Source organism: Trachypithecus francoisi, unplaced genomic scaffold, assembly GCF_009764315.1.
Source record: "Trachypithecus francoisi isolate TF-2019V2 unplaced genomic scaffold, Tfra_2.0 Lachesis_group10, whole genome shotgun sequence".
NCBI classification, from domain to species: Eukaryota; Metazoa; Chordata; class Mammalia; order Primates; family Cercopithecidae; genus Trachypithecus; species Trachypithecus francoisi.
This window is the reverse complement of record NW_022681455.1, coordinates 43156437-43175621: the sequence shown is the minus strand read 5'-3', so window position 1 is coordinate 43175621 and position 19185 is coordinate 43156437. Positions and strand designations below refer to the sequence as shown.

General features: G+C 49.4%; 1 protein-coding gene across 2 annotated transcripts; it reads right to left on the bottom strand.

The window, feature by feature from the left end:
• Positions 1–60: 60 nt before the first annotated feature.
• Positions 61–3569, bottom strand: GNMT (glycine N-methyltransferase). 2 transcript variants are annotated; one of them, XM_033217217.1, is made up of 6 exons: positions 2652–3539; positions 1610–1737; positions 1070–1186; positions 720–862; positions 502–623; positions 61–416 (listed from the first exon to the last, which is right to left on the bottom strand). In XM_033217217.1, exons 1-6 carry the CDS (start codon positions 2855–2857, stop codon positions 245–247), a joined length of 888 nt encoding a protein of 295 aa, XP_033073108.1. In that variant the 5' UTR covers positions 2858–3539; the 3' UTR covers positions 61–244. The 2 variants fall into 2 exon arrangements, with proteins under 2 accessions (XP_033073108.1, XP_033073107.1); XM_033217216.1 differs by having other exon boundaries at positions 67–416; positions 720–1186; positions 2652–3569.
• Positions 3570–19185: the final 15616 nt, after the last annotated feature.

Sequence of the window (19185 nt, the reverse complement as noted above, 5' to 3'; positions counted from 1 at the left end):
GGAGGGCCGGTGGGGGTGGGCATCGTGGGAGTCTGATCCTTCTGACATAAACACAAGACATGCAGGAACTGAAAAAAGCACAGACTATATTGTTTACCCTTCCATCTGCGGAACCCACATCCCTGCACCCCAGCTGTAGTCTGCTCTAGAGGCTGGCCCTGGTGTGGGGCTGGCTGCTGGTCCCCATCTTCCAGACAGAGCCTAGCAGTGCCTGGGCGGAGGCTTGTGGGAGCTGAGGTCACACTCAGTCTGTCCTCTTGAGCACGTGGATGAAGTAGCAGGGAACGTAGGCTTGGCCTGGCTTGTAAGGCTTGAAGTCGCCCAGGACGCTGTGCTGGCACTTGCCCCGGAAGGCTGCTTGGAGCAACTCCGTGAAGGATGCCAGACAGTGTGGGTAGTAGGAGAGCCGGAACTTACTGTAACAGAGCCGCCAGCAACCATGAGGACTGGTGACCTCAGCTTCCCCAACTACCGCCTCACCCCCACTGAGCCAAGTGGTACCTCAAGCCAGGAGAGCCATCCTGGCCAGCCCCCGGCACCTGCACTGTATAGTCCAGGGTCACCATGTGGGCCTTGTTGTTCACTATCAGCACTGATGTTGTGATGTCCTTGGTCAAGTCACTCTGTAGGTGGTGGGGCAGGCTGCATTAGCCTCTGTAACCTACCTTGGGGCCACTGGACCCTCCCTCCACCCTACCCCCACCCCCAGAGGGCCCCACCTTATAGTAGATATTCTTCCCTGGGGGTGCACAGCCTGTGCTGAGGATGTGGTCGTAGTTGCGGTGATCAATGACCAGCAGGCCCCCTGCTCGCACCATGCTCGCAATGTTTTTCAGCGCCAGCCGGTGCTCACTCTGGTCCCCTGAGCACCAGGCAGGGGCAGAAAGGCTCCATCTGCTCAGGGCCCCCAGCACCAGTCTCCCTCCCATCTCTCCCCTCCCCAGGGGTGCCAGAGCCAAAGCAGAGAGAGGCAGAGAGTCTGCTTTGCAGGAGAGCAGGTGCCCAGAGGTCTGTGGAAGGGGGTACAACTCAAGGTGGGGGCCATGCTCAAGGCCACACCCTCTCTCACCTTTGCAGTCTGGCAAGTGAGCGAAACTGTTTCCAAGGCAGATGACAGCATCAAAGCCACCCTCTGCTGACTGGGGCACATCTTTGTCTAGAGTCATCCAGTTGGCTTCTTCAATGACTGGGGGCCAGGAAGGGAAAGAGGAATCAGGGAGGCACCATGGTACCAGTAGCAGCCACCTCCACCAAGTGCAGTCCTGCCTGGGTTTCTTCTTAAGACACACAAACTACCCGTTCGGTTAGGGGGAGGAGAGAAGAGGGATCAAGGGAGGAGGAACCCTGGTTTGGAAGGAGGGCTCTGTGCTTATGAGTTTTTCTTTGAGGGGGAGGGACAAGATGCCACAAACACAGTTAAAACCAGCTCTTCACACCCAGTGTCTCATTCTGGAGCTTAAGCCTTGCTTTTCAGATAAATTACAGTAATTTTGCTGTCTCCCCGAGGAAAACACAACACTCCACCCCCGCCCCCACTTAAAGGAGCCCCAGGCAGAACGAACAATGTTCCCGGTGACTGAGCTGGGGGGGCCTGGCTAGACCTGCATACCCCACTTGTCGAAGGCAGGCTCGTGCCGCCGGTTCCAGCGCTCCTTAAGCGCATACTTCAGCATCTTGTCACTGGCATCCACACTTGTCACACTGAAGCCCTCTTCCACCAGCATAATGGAGTCCACCCTGGGCAGGGCCAGTGGAGAGAGACAGAGAGGGGCAGTCAGGGGAGCCTGGGAGGGCCAGGAGACCCTGTGCCAGACACTTTTGTCTCCACTTCTCAGAGTCTATTCCTCTGCCTCCTCTCCCCAGGCCCTCTCCACTGACCTCACAAATCTATTTCCTATCACCACGAGGCAATTTTTTTTTTTTTTTTTAAGGCACCTCTTCAGAGCTAGGCACTCTACAAATACGCAGTAATTCTCATAGCAATCCTGAGAGGTAAATAGTGTTATTCCCATTTGAGAGACAGACAAGCTGAGGCTCCTCGAAGTTAAAATAGGTGTGCACAAGAGGCAGCAGAACATGGTGGTTTAGAGCACAGGACAGACCTTAACCAACCCAGGCCTGTTAGCTCCTCTTCACTGGATGGTGTATGAGGGACTTTTACTTTGCTGAGCCCTTACTTCCCCAGTAGTAAATGAGAGAATATCACTGCTTAACCTCATGGGGCTTTGTGAGGGTTTAAAAAACTGATGTATCAAAAGCTCCTGGCACTGGCTTGGCAGGTACAAATGTTGAGCAATGTTAACTGTTAACACTGCCCAAGGCCATCACAGGAGGAATATTTGGAGTCTGTCCGTGGCCCTGGCTCCACAGCCTCAGGGACGCTCACTTTTCTGCCCACACCCTCACTCACACTCAGTCTCCCTTCTCCGTGGCCTCTCCCTGAGCACCCCTGCCCCGACCCTTGGCCTCAGGGGGCACTCGCAGTGCCTGTTCTGCCGGGCAGCTACCTGCTCCTGGCCCTGGTGTCCCACCCATTCCAGGCTGGCAAAGGCCGCCCCGACGTGCCTGGTCCTGTGGTTCTGCGTCGGCGCGGTACAGGCTGAGCCGGACCCCGATCTCATGCAACGCCCCTGGCCCCCTCCTGGGCTTACCCAGTGCCACAGGCCACGTCGAGCACCCGCTGGCAGCTGTGCTGTCGCAGCAGCCCGAGCAGCCATGCCTTGTACTCGGCGGTGCGGCTGCGGGTGTTCCCGATGTACAGCTGCCACACGCGCGCCGCCTCCCCGTCCGCGTACTGGTCCGGGAGCCCTTCGGCTGCCACCCCCAGGGAGCGGGTCCGGTATACGCTGTCCACCATCCTGCGCCGCGCCTGGCTCCGCAGTCACCCGCTCCGCACTTATAGCACAGGCACTTCAGGCGGCCGACGGCCCCACCTGGCCAATGGCAGGTAAGCGCGCGGACACGCCCCTGCTGGGCTTTGCCCGTCGGGCGCCGGAGGCTGTACAGCTGCGGGGAGGGCACTGCCTCGCAATCCTGGGCTAGGTCCTTTTAGCCAGCCTGCGGACCCAGCACTCTATGCAATCCCACGGCAGGAGAGGACCCTCGGAATCCTCTGCCCACTTAACCTGGGTCTCCAGGAGAAGGCAAGAGGGGCCAGGAGAGGAGGGAGCAATGAGATTGCCACTCCATCCCCACCCCCCGCAGTTGGAAAGAGAGGAAGTAAAACCTCAGATCCACAGAGCTGAGTGCCAGGCGGGCAGGACTGGACCGTTCCCAGTGAAGGAAGGCATCAGCAGATCTAAACAAAGAATGTGCAGCCGAAGAGTGTGGGTCTAGCCAGCCGATGCAGGGAAGACAGGGGAAGTCTCTGGAGATAAAGCTGGTCTGTCCACCCAAGCCCGGGGCGGAGCCGGGGCTGGAAGAATGCTCCCCGCCCACCTGGAGGCCAATGTGCCTCTGTCGTGTAGGTGACCATCAAGCTTTTCCCTGAGCTTCCTAAGGTGTAAGTTGGGCTTTGCTTCCAATTTCTGGATCACTGAGAACCCTTCTAAGACCCTCTGCTGGCCGGGCGCGGTGGCTCACGCCTGTAATCCCAGCGCTTTGGGAGGCCAAGGCGGGTGGATCACCTGAGGTCAGCAGTTCGAGACCGTCCTGGCTAACACGATGAAACCCCATCTCTACTAAAAATACAAAAAAATTAGCCGGGCCATGGTGGCACGCGCCTGTAGTCCCAGCTACTCAGGAGGCTGAGCCAAGAGAATCGCTTGAACCCGGGAAGGCGGAGGGTGCAGTGAGCCGAGCGCACCACTGCACTCCAGCCTGGTGACAGAGCAAGACTCCATCTCAAAAAAAAAAAAAAAAAACCCTCTGCTTTCACATGAGGCAGGAAAATAGCGTCTGGAGGCAGGGAACATAAGGCCAATTCACACTTCAGTTATAATGGAAATATCCTCTCCATCGGTGTACGCCCACCATTAATAACTTTGTAATTGTGACTTTACTTCATCCTCTTCATTTACATAGGGCGTACCCCAAGAGGAGGGTATTTAAACTCACAAAAACTCTGTAACACGGCATTCGAGCCCTTATGCTCATAATCGCTTACTTAGGAGTGTACTTTCATTTTCAATGAAATCCTTCATTCTTTTCTTGCTTTGTTTGTGCATTTTGTCCAATTGTTTGTTCAAGATGCCAAGAACCTGGACACCCTCCATCATTAACATATTTTGGCAAGCCAGCCAGGGGAAAGAGGTAAGCCCAAAAGTTTGGGATTCATTTTTCTCCCTTTCCTTTCTGCTCAATTACAGGGGCACTCTCACACTTTCTCTCTCTCTCTCTCTCCCCTCCTTCCTTTCCAACTTGGGACCTTTGGTAGGCAGCGCCTAAACATGGAAGCAACTGCAGGTTTTTTTTGTTTTTTTTTTTTGTTTTGAGACGGAGTCTCGCCCTGTCACCAGGCTGGAGTGCTGTGGCACAATCTCCGCTCACTGCAACCTCTGCCTCCCGGATTCAAGCGATTCTCCTGCCTCAGCCTCCTGAGTAGCTGGGACTACAGGTGCATGCCATCACGCCCGGCTAATTTTTGTATTGTTAGTAGAGATGGGGTTTCACCATGTTGGTCAGGACGGTCTCGAACTGCTGACCTGGTGATCTGCCCGCCTCAGCCTCCCAAAGTGCAGGGATGACAGGTGTGAGCCACTGTGCCCGGCTTTTTTTTTTTTTTTTTGAGATGAGATCTCACTCTGTTGCCCAGGCTGGAGTGCAGTGGCATGATCTCGGCCCACTGCAACCTCTGCCTCCCGGGTTCAAGCGATTCTCCTGCCTCAGTCTCCTGAGTAGCTGGGATTATAGGCATGTGCCACCACACCCGGCAAATTTTTGTATTTTTAGTAGAGACGGGTTTCACCATGCTGGTCAGGCTGGTCTCAAACTCCTGACCTCGCGATCCACCCACCTCAGCCTCCCAAAGTGCTGGGATGACAGGTGTGAGCCACCGCGCCCAGCCTGCAACTGCAGGTTTCTGGCCATGGCCAGTGAAACGGGGGTTTCCATGTGGAGAAGCCTGATTGCCACTGCCCAGTTCGCTTAAGGAATCTGGGTCTTTTTCATTTTTTTCCTCTCTTTTTCTGTTTTACAGCGGCTATTTCCTAGTAGCACCTTGGAAATTGAGGGCAATTGGCTGGGGTCACTCTCCGGTATTGCCTGAAGGCCTAGGAACAAATGGGAATAATCGCCCTGCCCTGAAGGGGTAAGGACTTTTTTTTTTTTTTTAATTATTTCAACACTTGGTACCTGATTCCTACCTGCAGTGCAGGTCGGAGCAAACTCACACTTGTTTCGGGGATTTAAACCTTCTTTTCTTATGCTAAATTCTTCCCTTACATACTCTACTGGCTAAGGAACAAAAAGGCCCACCCGCATCCAGCTCTTACTACACTTCATGGCTATTCTTATAAAGTTCATAGCAGGCTCTGGAGGGAACGCATGCAAAGTGGCACCAGTGCCCACCTAAGTAACACCAGAGACACCTAGAACTCTAATATTGGACCTCCCAGGAGGACGCTCTGTTGGTCCTGCTCCGTGGGACCTCAAACTCGCCAAAGGGGATGCCCTTGGCAGGGGTTTTGAGGTCTAGTGTTAAACCCTCCTTAGAATTTTCTGTCACAGTTGCTATGCTGCTTGGCCCCCTGATCATTTAGAATCTAAAGTTTATTGTCTACTGGGAAAGTGGGATGATGTTGCATGCATCCAGGCTTTTGTGCTACTGTTCTAAGCAGGGAGCCTCGTTAACGGGTGATGCTCTCCTTTGGTACTGTTTGGCGCCAGTGATCCTTGGAGCCTGGGGAGGTTTAGCCTTTAAAAATCAAACTGTCCAGCACTTTGGGAGGCCAAGACAGGTGGATCACGAGGTCAGGAGTTCAAGACCAGCCTGGCCAAGATGCTGAAACCCTGTCTCTACTAAAAATACAAAAATTAGCCAGGCATGATGGCACGCGCCTGTAATCCTAGCTACTCGGGAGGCTGAATCAGGAGAATTGCTTGAACCTGGGTGGCAGAGGTTGCAGTGAGCCAAGATCATGTGTCACTGCCCTCCAGCTTGGGTGACACAGCAAGACTCTGTCTCAAAAATAATAATAAAAATAAAATCAAACTGCTTTGGCCAGGCACAGTGGCTCACGCCTGTAATCCCAACACTGGGAGGTTGGGGGCGGGCAGATCACCTGAGGTCAGGAGTTCAAGACCAGCCTGACCAACATGGGGAAACCCTGTCTCTACTAAAAATACAAAATTAGCTGGGTGTGGTGATGCATGCCTGTAATCCCAGCTACTTGGGAGGCTGAGGCAGGAGAATCGCTTGAACCTGGGAGGTGGAGGTTGCGATGAGCCAAGATTGCGCTATTGCACTCCACCCTGGGCAACAAGAGAGAAACTCTGTCTCAATAAATAAATAAATAAGGCCGGGCATGGTGGCTCAAGCCTGTAATCCCAGCACTTTGGGAGGCCAAGACAGGCGGATCACAAGGCCAGGAGATCGAGACCATCCTGGCTAACCCGGTGAAACCCCGTCTCTACTAAAAAATACAAAAAACTAGCCGGGCACGGTGGCGGGTGCCTGTAGTCCCAGCTACACGGGAGGCTGAGGCAGGAGAATGGCGTAAACCTGGGAGGCGGAGCTTGCAGTGAGCTGAGATCCCGCCACTGCACTCCAGCCTGGGCGACAGAGCGAGACTCCGTCTCAAATAAATAAATAAATAAAATAAATAAAAATAAAACTGCCATGAAGACTGCTTTACCTGAAATTTTGGTTCACAGCCTTCCCTTGGATTATCCATTAGGGCAAAGTAAAACTGTCAAGCTTGTACTGCCATGTCATGGCTAACATTCCAGATCTTCGTTTATGTGTGTGTATATGTGTCTAGATGTATTTACTTATATATACACTTACTGTTATATGTTGTGTCTACCAAATTGACTTATAAGTAAAAGAGGGCTCGGCCAGGCGTGGTGGCTCACACCTGTAATCCCAGCACTTTGGGAGGCCGAGGCGGAAGGCTCATGAGGTCAGGAGTTCGAGACCAGCCTGACCAACGTGGCGAAACCCTGTCTCTACTAAGAATACAAAAATTAGCCAGGCATAGTGGTGGGCACCTGTAATCCCAACTACCCGGAAGGCTGAGGCAGGAGAATCGCTTGAACTCAGGAGGCAGATGTTGCAGTGAGCCGAGGTCGTGCCATTACATGCCAGCCTGGGTGAGAGAGCAAGACTCCTGTCTCAAAAAAAAAAAAAGCGGGCTCATAAATTAAGTAAATATGTCTAAATAATTTTCAAGTTCACTTAAGTATAACTTTACTAAACTAGCCAGCTTTAAAATTATTGGGGGAATAAAAATTAAAAGGCCTTCAGATTTGTCAGCATAGGTTTTGTCTAAATTTTATGTTTGTCCTTGCTAGATATTTTAAAATGTCAGTGTTAATTCAAGTTGAGAGCTTGGAGTTGCCTGCCTCCATTGAGATAAATGCATATCTGATTGCTCCCTTTGGAGAGACTAATCAGAAACTCAGAAGAATGCAACTGTTTGTCTCCCACCTGTGATCTGAAAGCTCCCAAGCCTCCTCACTTCCAGTTGTCCCATCTTTCTGGACCAAACCAATGTTTGTTTTACATACGGTTTAGTTTTTGTTTTTTGAGATGAAGTCTCCCTCTGTCACCCAGGCTGGAGTGAGTGGTGCCATCTCGGCTCACTGCAACGTCCGCCTCCTGGGTTCAAGTTGTTAGAAATGCTTGTTCCCCAGAGGCCGGGCGTGGTGACTCATGCCTGTAATCCCAGCACTTTGGGAGGCCGAGGCAGGCAGATCACCTGAAGTCAGGAGTTCCAGACCAGCCTGACCAACATGAAGAAACCCTGTCTCTACTAAAAATGCAAAAAATTACCTGGGCGTGGTGGCGCCTACCTGTAATCCTAGCTACTCAGGAGGCTGAGGCAAGAGAATCGCTTGAACCCGAGAGGCAGAGGTTGCGGTGAACCGAGATCGTGCCATTGCACTCCAGCCTGGGCAACAAGAATGAAACTCCGTCTCAAAAAAAAAAAAAAAGTTGGCCGGGCGGGATGGCTCACGCCTGTGATCCCAACACTTTGGGAGGCTGAGGCAGGCAGATCATGAGGTCAGGAGATTGAGACCATCCTGGCTAACATGGTCAAACCCTGTCTCTACTAAAAAAAAAAAAAAAAAAAAAAAAAAAATTAGCCAGGCATGGTGGTGCGCGCCTGTTATCACAGCTACTGGGGAGGCTGAGGCAGGAGAATGGCACGAACCCAGGAGGCGCAGCTTGCAGTGAGCGGGATCACACCACTGCACTTCAGCCTGGGCAACAGAGCGAGACTCTGTCTCAAAAAATAAATAAATAAATAAATGCTTGTTTCCCAGTGCTGTAAAGAAATAGCACTTGAACTTAAATTTAATTCCCTCAGCAAGGCCATTTTTACTTTCTGCAGAAAGGGTACCCTTGCCAGCAGTTTTGCCATGAGAGTACACCAAACAAAGGAGACAGGGTCATTTATACCTGACGCGTCCACCTTACTGCTGTGTCCGGTTTCCACTGGCTGGAACGGGACCTCACATTCTGTATTTGTCCCGATTGGCTAGCAACTTAGAACTTTTTTTAAAGAGGCAAAGGCAGAGGAGAACAAAGGAAGGAGGATGTAACTTGTGGAATGCTGAGAAAGGTAAAAACACCTTCATATAAGGAAGAGAAACAGGCTATGACCTAATGCTTGCTTGTACCAGTATAAGCATGCCAGGGTAAATATTTAGGCTGAATTGTGGGAGCTAACAACATAAAGTACATTGAATCTTTTTTTTTTTTTTTTTTTTTTTGAGATGGAGTCTAGCTCTGTCTCCCAGGCTGGACTGCAGTGGCCAGATCTCAGCTCACTGCAAGCTCCGCCTCCTGGGTTTCTGCCATTCTCCTGCCTCAGCCTCCCGAGTAACTGGGACTACAGGCGCCCACCACCTCACCCGGCTAGTTTTTTTGTATTTTTTAGTAGAGACGGGGTTTCACCATGTTAGCCAGGATGGTCTCGATCTCCGGACCTCGTGATCCGCCCGTCTCGGCCTCCCAAAGTGCTGGGATTACAGGCTTGAGCCACCGTGCCCGGCCTACATTGATTCTTTATTACGGCTAGCAGATATTTAAGAATGTTACTACAGGTCTTTGAATAAATTTTGCTTCTAAGAGAAGTTACTATTTATTCCTCATTAGATGGGGAGGAAAGTCTTTGAAGAGGAACCTCTACCTTTTACAATAGCGATTCTCCTGCCTCAGCCTCCCAAGTATACAGGTGCTCACCACCACACCTGACTAATTTTTATATTTTTAGTAGAGACGGGGTTTCACCATGTTGGCCAAGCTGGTGTCTAACTCCGGATTTCAGGTGATCCGCTCACCTCAGCCTCCCAGAGTGCTGGGATCACAGGTGTAAGCCACTGCGCCTGGCAGACGATGGCATCTTTGATGTGAAAAGCTTTTCCCGGCCGGGCGTGGTGGCTCAAGCCTGTAATCCCAGCACTTTGGGAGGCCGAGACGGGCGGATCACGAGGTCAGGAGATCGAGACCATCCTGGCTAACACAGTGAAACCCTGTCTCTACTAAAAATACAAAAACTAGCCAGGCGAGGTGGCGGGCGCCTGTAGTCCCAGCTACTCGGGAGACTGAGGCAGGAGAATGGCGTAAACCCGGGAGGCGGAGCTTGCAGTGAGCTGAGATCCGGCCACTGCACTCCAGTCCGGGCGACAGAGCGAGACTCTGCCTCAAAAAAAAAAAAAAAAAGAAAAGCTTTTCCCAAATGCACAGATTAAGACTTCTGTCATAAAACTCTTAGCTTTCAACATTTTTTCTTGCTTATGCCTCTGAACAATAAAAGTGGAAAAGGCATCTGTTATGTGCACTAATGGGGTGTACTTTTATTTGTGAAGGAGTTTGGAGACAACTTTATAGGTGGATAACCTTATACTTTAATAGATAAAAAATGAAGGCCCAGTTCAGGTAAAAAAACTTTAGTGAGGCCGGGCATGGGCATGGTGGTTCATGCCTGTAATCCCAGCACTTTGGGAGGCCGAGGCAAGCGGATCACCTGAGGTCAGGAGGTTGAGACCAGCTGGCCAACGTGGTGAAACCCCATCTCTACTAAAAAATAAATAAATAAAAGCCGGGCGCGGTGGCTCAAGCCTGTAATCCCAGCACTTTGGGAGGCCAAGACGGGCGGATCACGAGGTCAGGAGATCGAGACCATCCTGGCTAACACAGTGAAACCCCGTCTCTACTAAAAATACAAAAACTAGCCAGGCGAGGTGGCGGGAGCCTGTAGTCCCAGCTACTCGGGAGGCTGAGACAGGAGAATGGCGTGAACCTGGGAGGCGGAGCTTGCAGTGAGCTGAGATCCGGCCACTGCACTCCAACCTGGGCGGCAGAGCGAGACTCCGTCTCAAAAAAAAAAATAAAAAATAAAATAAAATAAAATAAATAAATAAAAAATAAAAAAATTAGCTGGGTGTGGTGGCGCGCCTGTAATCCCAGTTACTCGGGAGGCTGAGGCATGAGAGTCGCTTGAACCCTGGAGGCAGAGGTTGCAGTGAGCCAAGATTGTGCCACTGCACACTCCAGCCCGTGCCACAGAGCGAGACTTGGTATCAAAAAAAAAGTATCCCTTATGATGGGTTCTATAGCAAATTCTACTGTAAAGGCTACAAGTTACACAATAGACTTTAAATTCTCTTGTGAAAGTTATGATAGAATTGGCTAAACAGAGAAGTATCTGTGTAGCTGCTGGCACTTGTGGCCTATGGAGAAATATATCACCTGAAGATTATAGAAATTCAGTGGTACGGAATTAACAGAGAGACTGCTTAGTCAAGTGAGTAAACTTTTTTTTTTTTTTTTTGAGACGGAGTCTCCCTCTGTCACCCGGGCTGGAGTGCAGTGGCCGGATCTCAGCTCACTGCAAGCTCCGCCTCCCGGGTTTACCGCCATTCTCCTGCCTCAGCCTCCCAGTAGCTGGGACTACAGGCGCCCGCCACCTCGCCCAGCTAGTTTTTTCTATTTTTTAGTAGAGACGGGGTTTCACAGTGTTAGCCAGGATGGTCTCGATCTCCTGACCTCGTGATCCGCCCGTCTCGGCCTCCCAAAGTGCTGGGATTACAGGCTTGAGCCACCGCGCCCGGCCAACTTTTTTTTTTTAGATGGAGTTTCGCTCTTGTTCTCCAGGCTGGAGTGCAATGGCACCATCTCGGCTCACCGCAACCTCTGCCTCCCGGGTTCAAGCAATTCTCCTGCCTTAGCCTCCCAAGTAGCTGGGACTACACGCATGCACCACCACGCCTGGCTAATTTTGCATTTTTAGTAGACCAACATTCTCCATGTTGGTCAGGCTGATCTTGAACTCCCAACCTCAGGTAATCTGCCTGCCTTGGCCTCCCAAACTGCTGGGATTACAGGCGTGAGCCACCATGCCTGGCCATGAGTAAACTCTTTATCTAGCTCATTCTTTGATCTATGTGATTTTAGGTGGTTTGGTTTATGGGGAACCTGGGTAAGAAGCATACTCCAAACTCTTGGCATCATCCTCCCAATAGTCAGAATAATAGTCTCCCTGGTGTGCTGTATTCTCTCAAAGGTTTTAAATGCTTGCATGCAGCCATCTCTAGAATGTCAAATGGTCTTTCTTCAACTGGAATAACAGAAGCTAAAAAAATGTACAACCATGAGGACACCGTAACCTATAATTGATGTGCTGAGATCGGAAACCCAAAATGATGGTAACTGAGAGTGGCGCTAAGGCCCCAAGTTTTGGTCACACTCTCACCTAAACGACAGCCTAACCAAAAAGGGGGGATTTTTTAAACAAAATTATGGGAGGCCATTGTTTTGGACTAGGCTCATGCACTAGGCCCCAACAAACCAAACCAAAATGGAGTCGCTCATGCTAGGACTTTAAGGAAACACATAGATTCTAAAACAGACCCGGTTTAGTTTTTTCTCTCCTGCAAATCTCTATGACAAACATTTCTTTCTTTTTTTTTTTTTTTTTTTTTTCTGAGACGAGTCTCACTCCCTCGACCCTAGGCTGGAGTGTAGTGGCGCAATCTCAGCTCACTGTAACCTCCACCTCCCAGGTTGGAGCAATTCTTCTGCCTCAGCCTCCTGAGTAGCTGGGATTACAGGTGTGCACCACCACACCCCGCTAATTTTTTTGTATTTAGTAGAGACAGGGTTTCACCATGTTGGCCGGGCTGATCTTGAACTCCTGACCTCGTGATCCGCCCGCCTCGGCCTCCCAAAGTGCTGGGATTATAGGCATGAGCCACTGCGCCTAGTCGATATAACAAATATTTCTAACAGCATAGGTATCCACCCCCTGCAGTTCCCATTAAATGTTTTAACCAAATTCATTTCCTCTTGCCTAGAGACCATCAAGCTTCAGCTGATCATGCAACAAAGGTTCCAGCCAGTTCCAGGTGAAGACACCACTCCTAGCCATCAAAAAGCTACCCTGCCTCCACTAGACAGAGCAGGGTGAGAGTTCCATGATCCCCAATAGGTAGGGACCGTCCCCAAAGCCAGCATGAAGCAGTTACAGAAAAAAGACCATGTGTCCCTCTGCCTCCCATAAAGATTTATGGAGATCACATCTCAGGGGGCAGATGAGGCAGGAAAATAGGGTCTGGAGGCAGGGAACATAAGGCCAATTCACACTTCAGCTGTAACAGGAAATATCCGCTCCCTAGGGCATACATCGTTAATAACTTTGTAATTGGGCCGGGCGCGGTGGCTCAAGCCTGTAATCCCAGCACTTTGGGAGGCTGAGACGGGCGGATCATGAGGTCAGGAGATCGAGACCATCCTGGCTAACACGGTGAAACCCCGTCTCTACTAAAAATACAAAACAATTAGCCGGGCGAGGTGGTGGGCGCCTGTAGTCCCAGCTACTCGGGAGGCTGAGGCAGGAGAATGGCGTGAACCCAGGAGGCGGAGCTTGCAGTGAGCTGAGATCCGGCCACTGCACTCCAGCCTGGGCGACAGAGCGAGACTCCGTCTCAAAAAAAAACAAAAAACAAAAAACAAAATAACTTTGTAATTGTAACCTTACTTCATCCTCTTCATTTACATAGGGTGTTCCCCAAGTAGAGGGTATTTAAACTCACAAAAATTCTGTAACAGGGCTTTTGAGCCCCTTTGCTCATGCTGGCTCCCATACTGTGGAGTGTACTTTCACTGTCTTTTTTTTTTTTTTTGAGATGGAGTCTCGCTCTGTGGCCAGGCTGGAGTGCAGTGGCGCGATCCTGGTTCACTGCAACCTCCATCTCCTAGGTTCACGCCATTCTCCTGCCTCAGTCTCCAGAGTAGCTGGATCTACAGGCACCTGCCACCATGCCTAACTAATTGTTTGTATTTTTAGTAGAGACGGCGATTCACCGCATCAGTCAGGATGGTCTGGATCTCCTGACCTCATGATTCGCCTGCCTCAGCCTCCCAAAGTGCTGGGATCACAGGCATGAGCCATCGCACCAGGCTCATTTTCAATAAAACCCTTCATTCCTTCCTTGATTTGTTTATTTTGTCCAATTGTTTGTTCAGGATGCCAAGAACCTGGACACCTTCCACCGTTAACACATGGACACAGCCCAGGACCGGGAATGGGGGTACTTGGTGTCCTTGCTATTCTTTTTTCTTTTTTGTCTTTTTTTTTTTTTGAGATGGAGTTTTGCTCTTGTTACCCAGGCTGGAGTGCAATGGCACAATCTTGGCTTACTGCAAACTCCACCTCCCGGGTTCAAGCGATTCTCCTGCCTCAGCCTCCCGAGTAGCTGGGATTATAGGCATGCACCACCATGCCCAGCTAATTTTTTTTTTTTTTTAATCTTTTTACCAGCTAATTTTTTTGTATCTGTACAGAGTGAGCCCAGGGTTTCACCTTGGGGTTTCACCATGTTGGTCAGGCTGGTCTCAAACTCCCGACCTCAGGTGATCTGCCCACCTTGGCCTCCCAAAGTGCTAGGATTACTGGCGTGAGCCATCACACCTGGCCGTGTCCTTGCTATTCTGTGGCTCACCATCACATCATAAATTCATTGTTTGGTTTGGTTAGTGCATGTTCACCAGAGGAGACGGTTTCCCCTCCCAGATTTCTCTCCCAAAGATCAGACTCTGGACAGAAAGTGGATTCAGGTAGATGTCACCCAACCTCTCCGTACCCTGCGCATCTTTGTTCTGGCTTCAGAAAGTGAATTAGGGAATTTAGAACAAAGGAGCCTCCTCTCCACTAACCTTTTATTGTCTATAGAATCTCAGAGCTGGAGGAACCCCAAAGACGTGTAATCATTCTTAACTGTTTATTTTTAGCACACAGACTGCCTTGAATGGGGCTGTCCATGCCGAAGTAATGAAACCTTGGGCTCACTCTGATCCTACAGATGCATTTTTGGCAACAGGTTTAGAAAGCCTGGATTGGGGCCGGGCATGGTGGCTCATGCCTGTAATCCCAGCATTTTGGGAGGCTAAGGCAACGGATCACCTGAGGTCAGGAGTTCGAGACCAGCCTGGCCAACATGGCAAAACATCATCTCTACTAAAATATACAAAAATTAGCTGGGCGTGGTAGCAGGTGCCTGTAATCCTAGCTATTCAGAAGGCTAAGGCAGGGAGAATTGCTTGAACCTGGGAAGCAGAGGGTGCAGTGAGCTGAGATTGTGCCACTGCACTCCAGCCTAGGTGACAGAGTGAGACTTTGTCTCAAAAAAAAAAAAAAAAAGGCCGGGCGCGGTGGCTCAAGCCTGTAATCTCAGCACTTTGGGAGGCCAAGACGGGCGGATCACGAGGTCAGGAGATCGAGACCATCCTGGCTAACACGGTGAAACCTTGTCTCTACTAAAAAATACAAAAAACTAGCCGGGCGAGGTGGCAGGTGCCTGTAGTCCCAGCTACTCGGGAGACTGAGGCAGGAGAATGGCATAAACCCAGGAGGCGGAGCTTGCAGTGAGCTGAGATCCGGCCACTGCACTCCAGCCTGGGCGACAGAGTGAGACTCCATCTCAAAAAATAATAATAATAAATAAATAAATAATTAAAAAAATAATTTTAAAAGCCTGAATTGGAGAATTACAAGTAAACCCACTCTTTATTTTACAGAATATTCTGGGGAAAATTCATTCCACTACCCTTAGATTTTTTTCTTTTTTTTTTTTAATCTCATGTTAAATTATCTTGTCTGGGCGTGGTGGCTCATACCTGTAATCCCAGCACTTTGGGAGGCCAAGGGGTGCAGATCACTTGAGATCAGGAGTTCCAGATCACCCTGGCCAACATGGCAAAGCCCCATCTCTACTAAAAATACAAAAAAAATTAGCTGGGCATGGTGGCATACGCCTATAGTCCCAGCTACTTGTAGGGGTGAGGCACGAGAATCGCTTGAACTGAGGCAGCAGAGATTGCAGTTAGCCAAGATCAAGCCACTGCCCCGCAGCCTGGGCGACAGAGTGAGTTTCCGTCAAGTGATTCTCCTGCCTCAGCCTCCTAAATAGCTGGGATTACAGGCACGCACCAACACACCCTGCTAATTTTTTTTGTATTTTTAGTAGAGATGGGGTTTCACCATGTTGGCCAGGCTAGTCTCCAACTCCTGACCTCATGATCTGCCTGCCTCGGCTTCCCAAAGTGCTAGGATTACAGGTTTGAGCCACCTCGCCTGGCCTTAAAAATGCATTCTTGGCCGGGCGCAGTGGCTCAAGCCTGTAATCCCAGCACTTTGGGAGGCCGAGACGGGCGGATCACAAGGTCAGGAGATCGAGACCATCCTGGCTAACCCGGTGAAACCCCGTCTCTACTAAAAAATACAAAAAACTAGCCGGGCGAGGTGGCGGGCGCCTGTAGTCCCAGCTACTCCGGAGGCTGAGGCAGGAGAATGGCGTGAACCCAGCAGGCGGAGCTTGCAGTGAGCTGAGATCCGGCCACAGTACTCCAGCCTGGGTGACAGAGCGAGACTCCGCCTCAAAAAAAAAAAAAAAAAATGCATTCTTGGTCTGGTGTGGTGGCTCACACCTGTAATCCCAGCACTTTTGGGGGCCGAGGCAGGCGGATCATTTGAGGTCAGGAGTTGGAGACCAGCCTGGCCAACATGGGGAAACCCTGTCTCTACTGAAAAGACAAAAATTAGCTGGGCATGGCGGCAGGCGCCTGTAATCCCTGCTACTCGGGAAGCTGAGGCAGGAGAATTGCTTGAACACAGGAGGCAGAGGTTGCAGTGAACCAAGATTTTGCCATTGCACTCCAGCCTGGATGACTGAGGGAGACTCTGTCTCAAAAAAAAAAAAAAAAAAGGGGGGTGCGGTGGCTCACACCTGTAATCCCAGCACTTTGGGAGGCCGAGGCGGGCAGATCATGAGGTCAGGAGTTCGAGACCAGCCTGACCAACATGGTGAAACCCCATCTCTACTAAAAAACAAAAATTAGCCAAGTGTGATGGCATGTACCTGTAATCCCAGCTACTCAGGAGACTGAGGCAGGAAAACTGCTTGAACCTGGGAGACAGAAGTTGCAGTGAGCCAACTTCTTTGAACCTGGGAGACAGAAGTTGCAGTGAGCCAAGATCATACCATTGCACTCCAGCCTGGATGACAGAGTGAGACTCTGTCTCAAAAAAAAAAAAAAAAGAAAAGAAAGAGAAAGAAAAAAAGTCTGGAGAATGAAGAGTGATATTAAATTGGAATAATAACCAAGATGATATGGGAATAATTGTCACTGTCTACAAATGAATTGGCTATATATACAATATTTGAAACGTTAAGTGGCTTATGTCAATTTATTATTTTTCCCTTTATTATTACTTTCTTTTCCATTTGTTTTGTGTGGGAAAGGAATGCTGAAGGAGGTAATAGGGTCACTCTTTTTTGAATTTAATTTTTTTTCTTTTAAACAAGGTCTTGCTTTGTCACCTAGGCTGGAACACAATGGTGTGATCACAGCTCACTTCAGCCTTGAACTTGCAGGTTCAAGCAATCTTCCCACCTCAGCCTCCCGAGTAGCTGCCATTATGGGGGTGCATCACCATACCTGGCTATTTTTTTTTTTGGTAGAGATGGGGTCTCACTATGTTGCCCAGGCCTGTCTCAAACTCCTGGGCTCAGCGATCCTCTTGCCGCAGCCTCCCAAAGTGCCTGGATTACAGGCATAAACCACCTCCCCTGGCCTGTTTGAACTCTTGTTTACACATTATTCGTTGATATTTCACTAGGTAGAATATTGTATCTAATTATATCATTGTATCTTCTTTAATTATTGCCAAAATGTACCAAATAATTACAATCCTTCATCTATAAAGTGTCCATGTCCTGACCACTAAAATATATTAAAACTCCTTTTTATTTTACTTAATTCGTCTCCATAAATTTTATTTTATTTTTATAGTGACATAGTCTCACTTTGTTATCCAGGCTGGTCTCAAACTCCTGGGCTCAAGCAATCCACCTGCCTCAGTTTCCCAAAGTGCTGGGATTACAGGCATGACCACCATGCCTGGCCATCTCTCTGTAAATTGTAGATGACCCAAATCTGAGGCCCTGGGCCACGGAAAAGATCACAGAATATAAATCAATTTACTGTTTGACTTCATTGAAAATAAGAATAGGTCCAGCCTGGTCAACATGGTGAAATCCTGTCTGTACTAAAAATACAAAAATTAGCCGGGTGTGGTGGCACACACCTGGAATCTCAGCTCCTCGGGAAGCTGAGGCAGGAGAATCACTTGAACCTGGGAGGTGGAGGTTGCAGTGAGCTGAGATCACGCCACTGCACTTCCCTGGGCGACAGAGTGAGACTCCGTCTCAAAAAAAAAAAAAAAAGAAAGAAAAGAAAATAAGAACATTTAAAATACGGACACATTATTTGGAATTGGCTGAAAAGACTAAATTCTTCATTCGCAAACGTGTGACATGTTTGCAAAAAGACTTCATCTTGGGAATGTGGCTATAACTGGACAAATTCCAAGTCCTACTTGAGGACACATTAAAATCCTGCAATTGTGAACTATGTAGATACAATAACTGCAAATGGGAGACATCCTGGTTGTTTTGGTGTTTTTTTTAAAGACAGAGTCTCACTCTGTTGCCCAGGCTGGAGTGCAGTGGTGCGTTCTCGGCTCCCTGCAAGCTCCACCTCCCAGGTTCAGGTGATTCTCCTGCCTCAGCCTCCCGAGTAGCTGGGACTACAGGCGCCTGCCACCACACCCGGCTAACTTTTTGTATTTTTAGTAGAGACGGGGTTTCACCATGTTAGCCAGGATGGTCTCAATCTCCTGACCTCGTGATCCACCCGTCTCAGCCTCCCGAAGTGCTGGGATTACAGGCGTGAGCCACCGTGCCCTGCCTGTTTTGGTGTTATTTTTATTTGCTTTTTAGAGATGAGGGTCTCACTGTGTTACTCAGGTTGGACTGGAACTCCTGGGCTCAAGTGATCCTCTCAAGTCACCTCCCAAGTAGCTGGGACTACAGGTGTGCACTGCACATGGCTTGTTTTTGTTTTGATTCAGAACAGGTAGAAATTCATTTTTCCAATGATGACTGCCAAATTCCAAACTCTAGTCCAAACCACTGCATAAAACTCTTCTCTGCTGATTGGAGCTACCCCAGACTGAACACTGACACACTTGAGGAGAGGCTCTAGCAGACCCACCCGCCCACTTGGATTTCCTAGCAGAATTATCATAGCGGGTCCTTTTCTAGACTTTCAAGAAAGTTCTGTTAGTTAAGTGTGAAACAGTCTCTATATCAGTGGGTCGTAACACTAATCATGGTGGTGACATTACTATTAAGTGTAGTGTTACCAGTGAGTACTCTACTGATATGTAAGAAGAGAGGTTCTCCCCAAAAGCCCTGAATTCACCACTACACAATCTATGCATGTAACAAAATGATACTTGTACCCTATACATTCATACAAATAGAAAACTTAAAAAAAAAAAGAGGTTATTTTCACCATTTCACACTTTATTAAAAGCAGAGTTTGGCTGGGCGCAGCGGCTCACACCTGTAATCCCAGCACTTTGGGAGGCTGAGGCAGGTGGATCACGAGGTCAGGCATTCGAGACCAGCCTGGCCAATATGGTGAAACCCCATCTCTACTAAAAAATACAAAAA

Bases quoted from the DNA above. Each gene is read 5' to 3' on its own strand.
- GNMT (XM_033217216.1), bottom strand. From the start codon at position 2,857: ATGGTGGACAGCGTATACCGGACCCGCTCCCTGGGGGTGGCAGCCGAA. The intron at 624-719 runs GTGGGGCCCTCT...CACCACCTACAG, and splicing joins GGAAGAATATCTACTATAAG to AGTGACTTGACCAAGGACAT. The intron at 417-501 runs GTACCACTTGGC...GCTCTGTTACAG, and splicing joins GATGGCTCTCCTGGCTTGAG to TAAGTTCCGGCTCTCCTACT.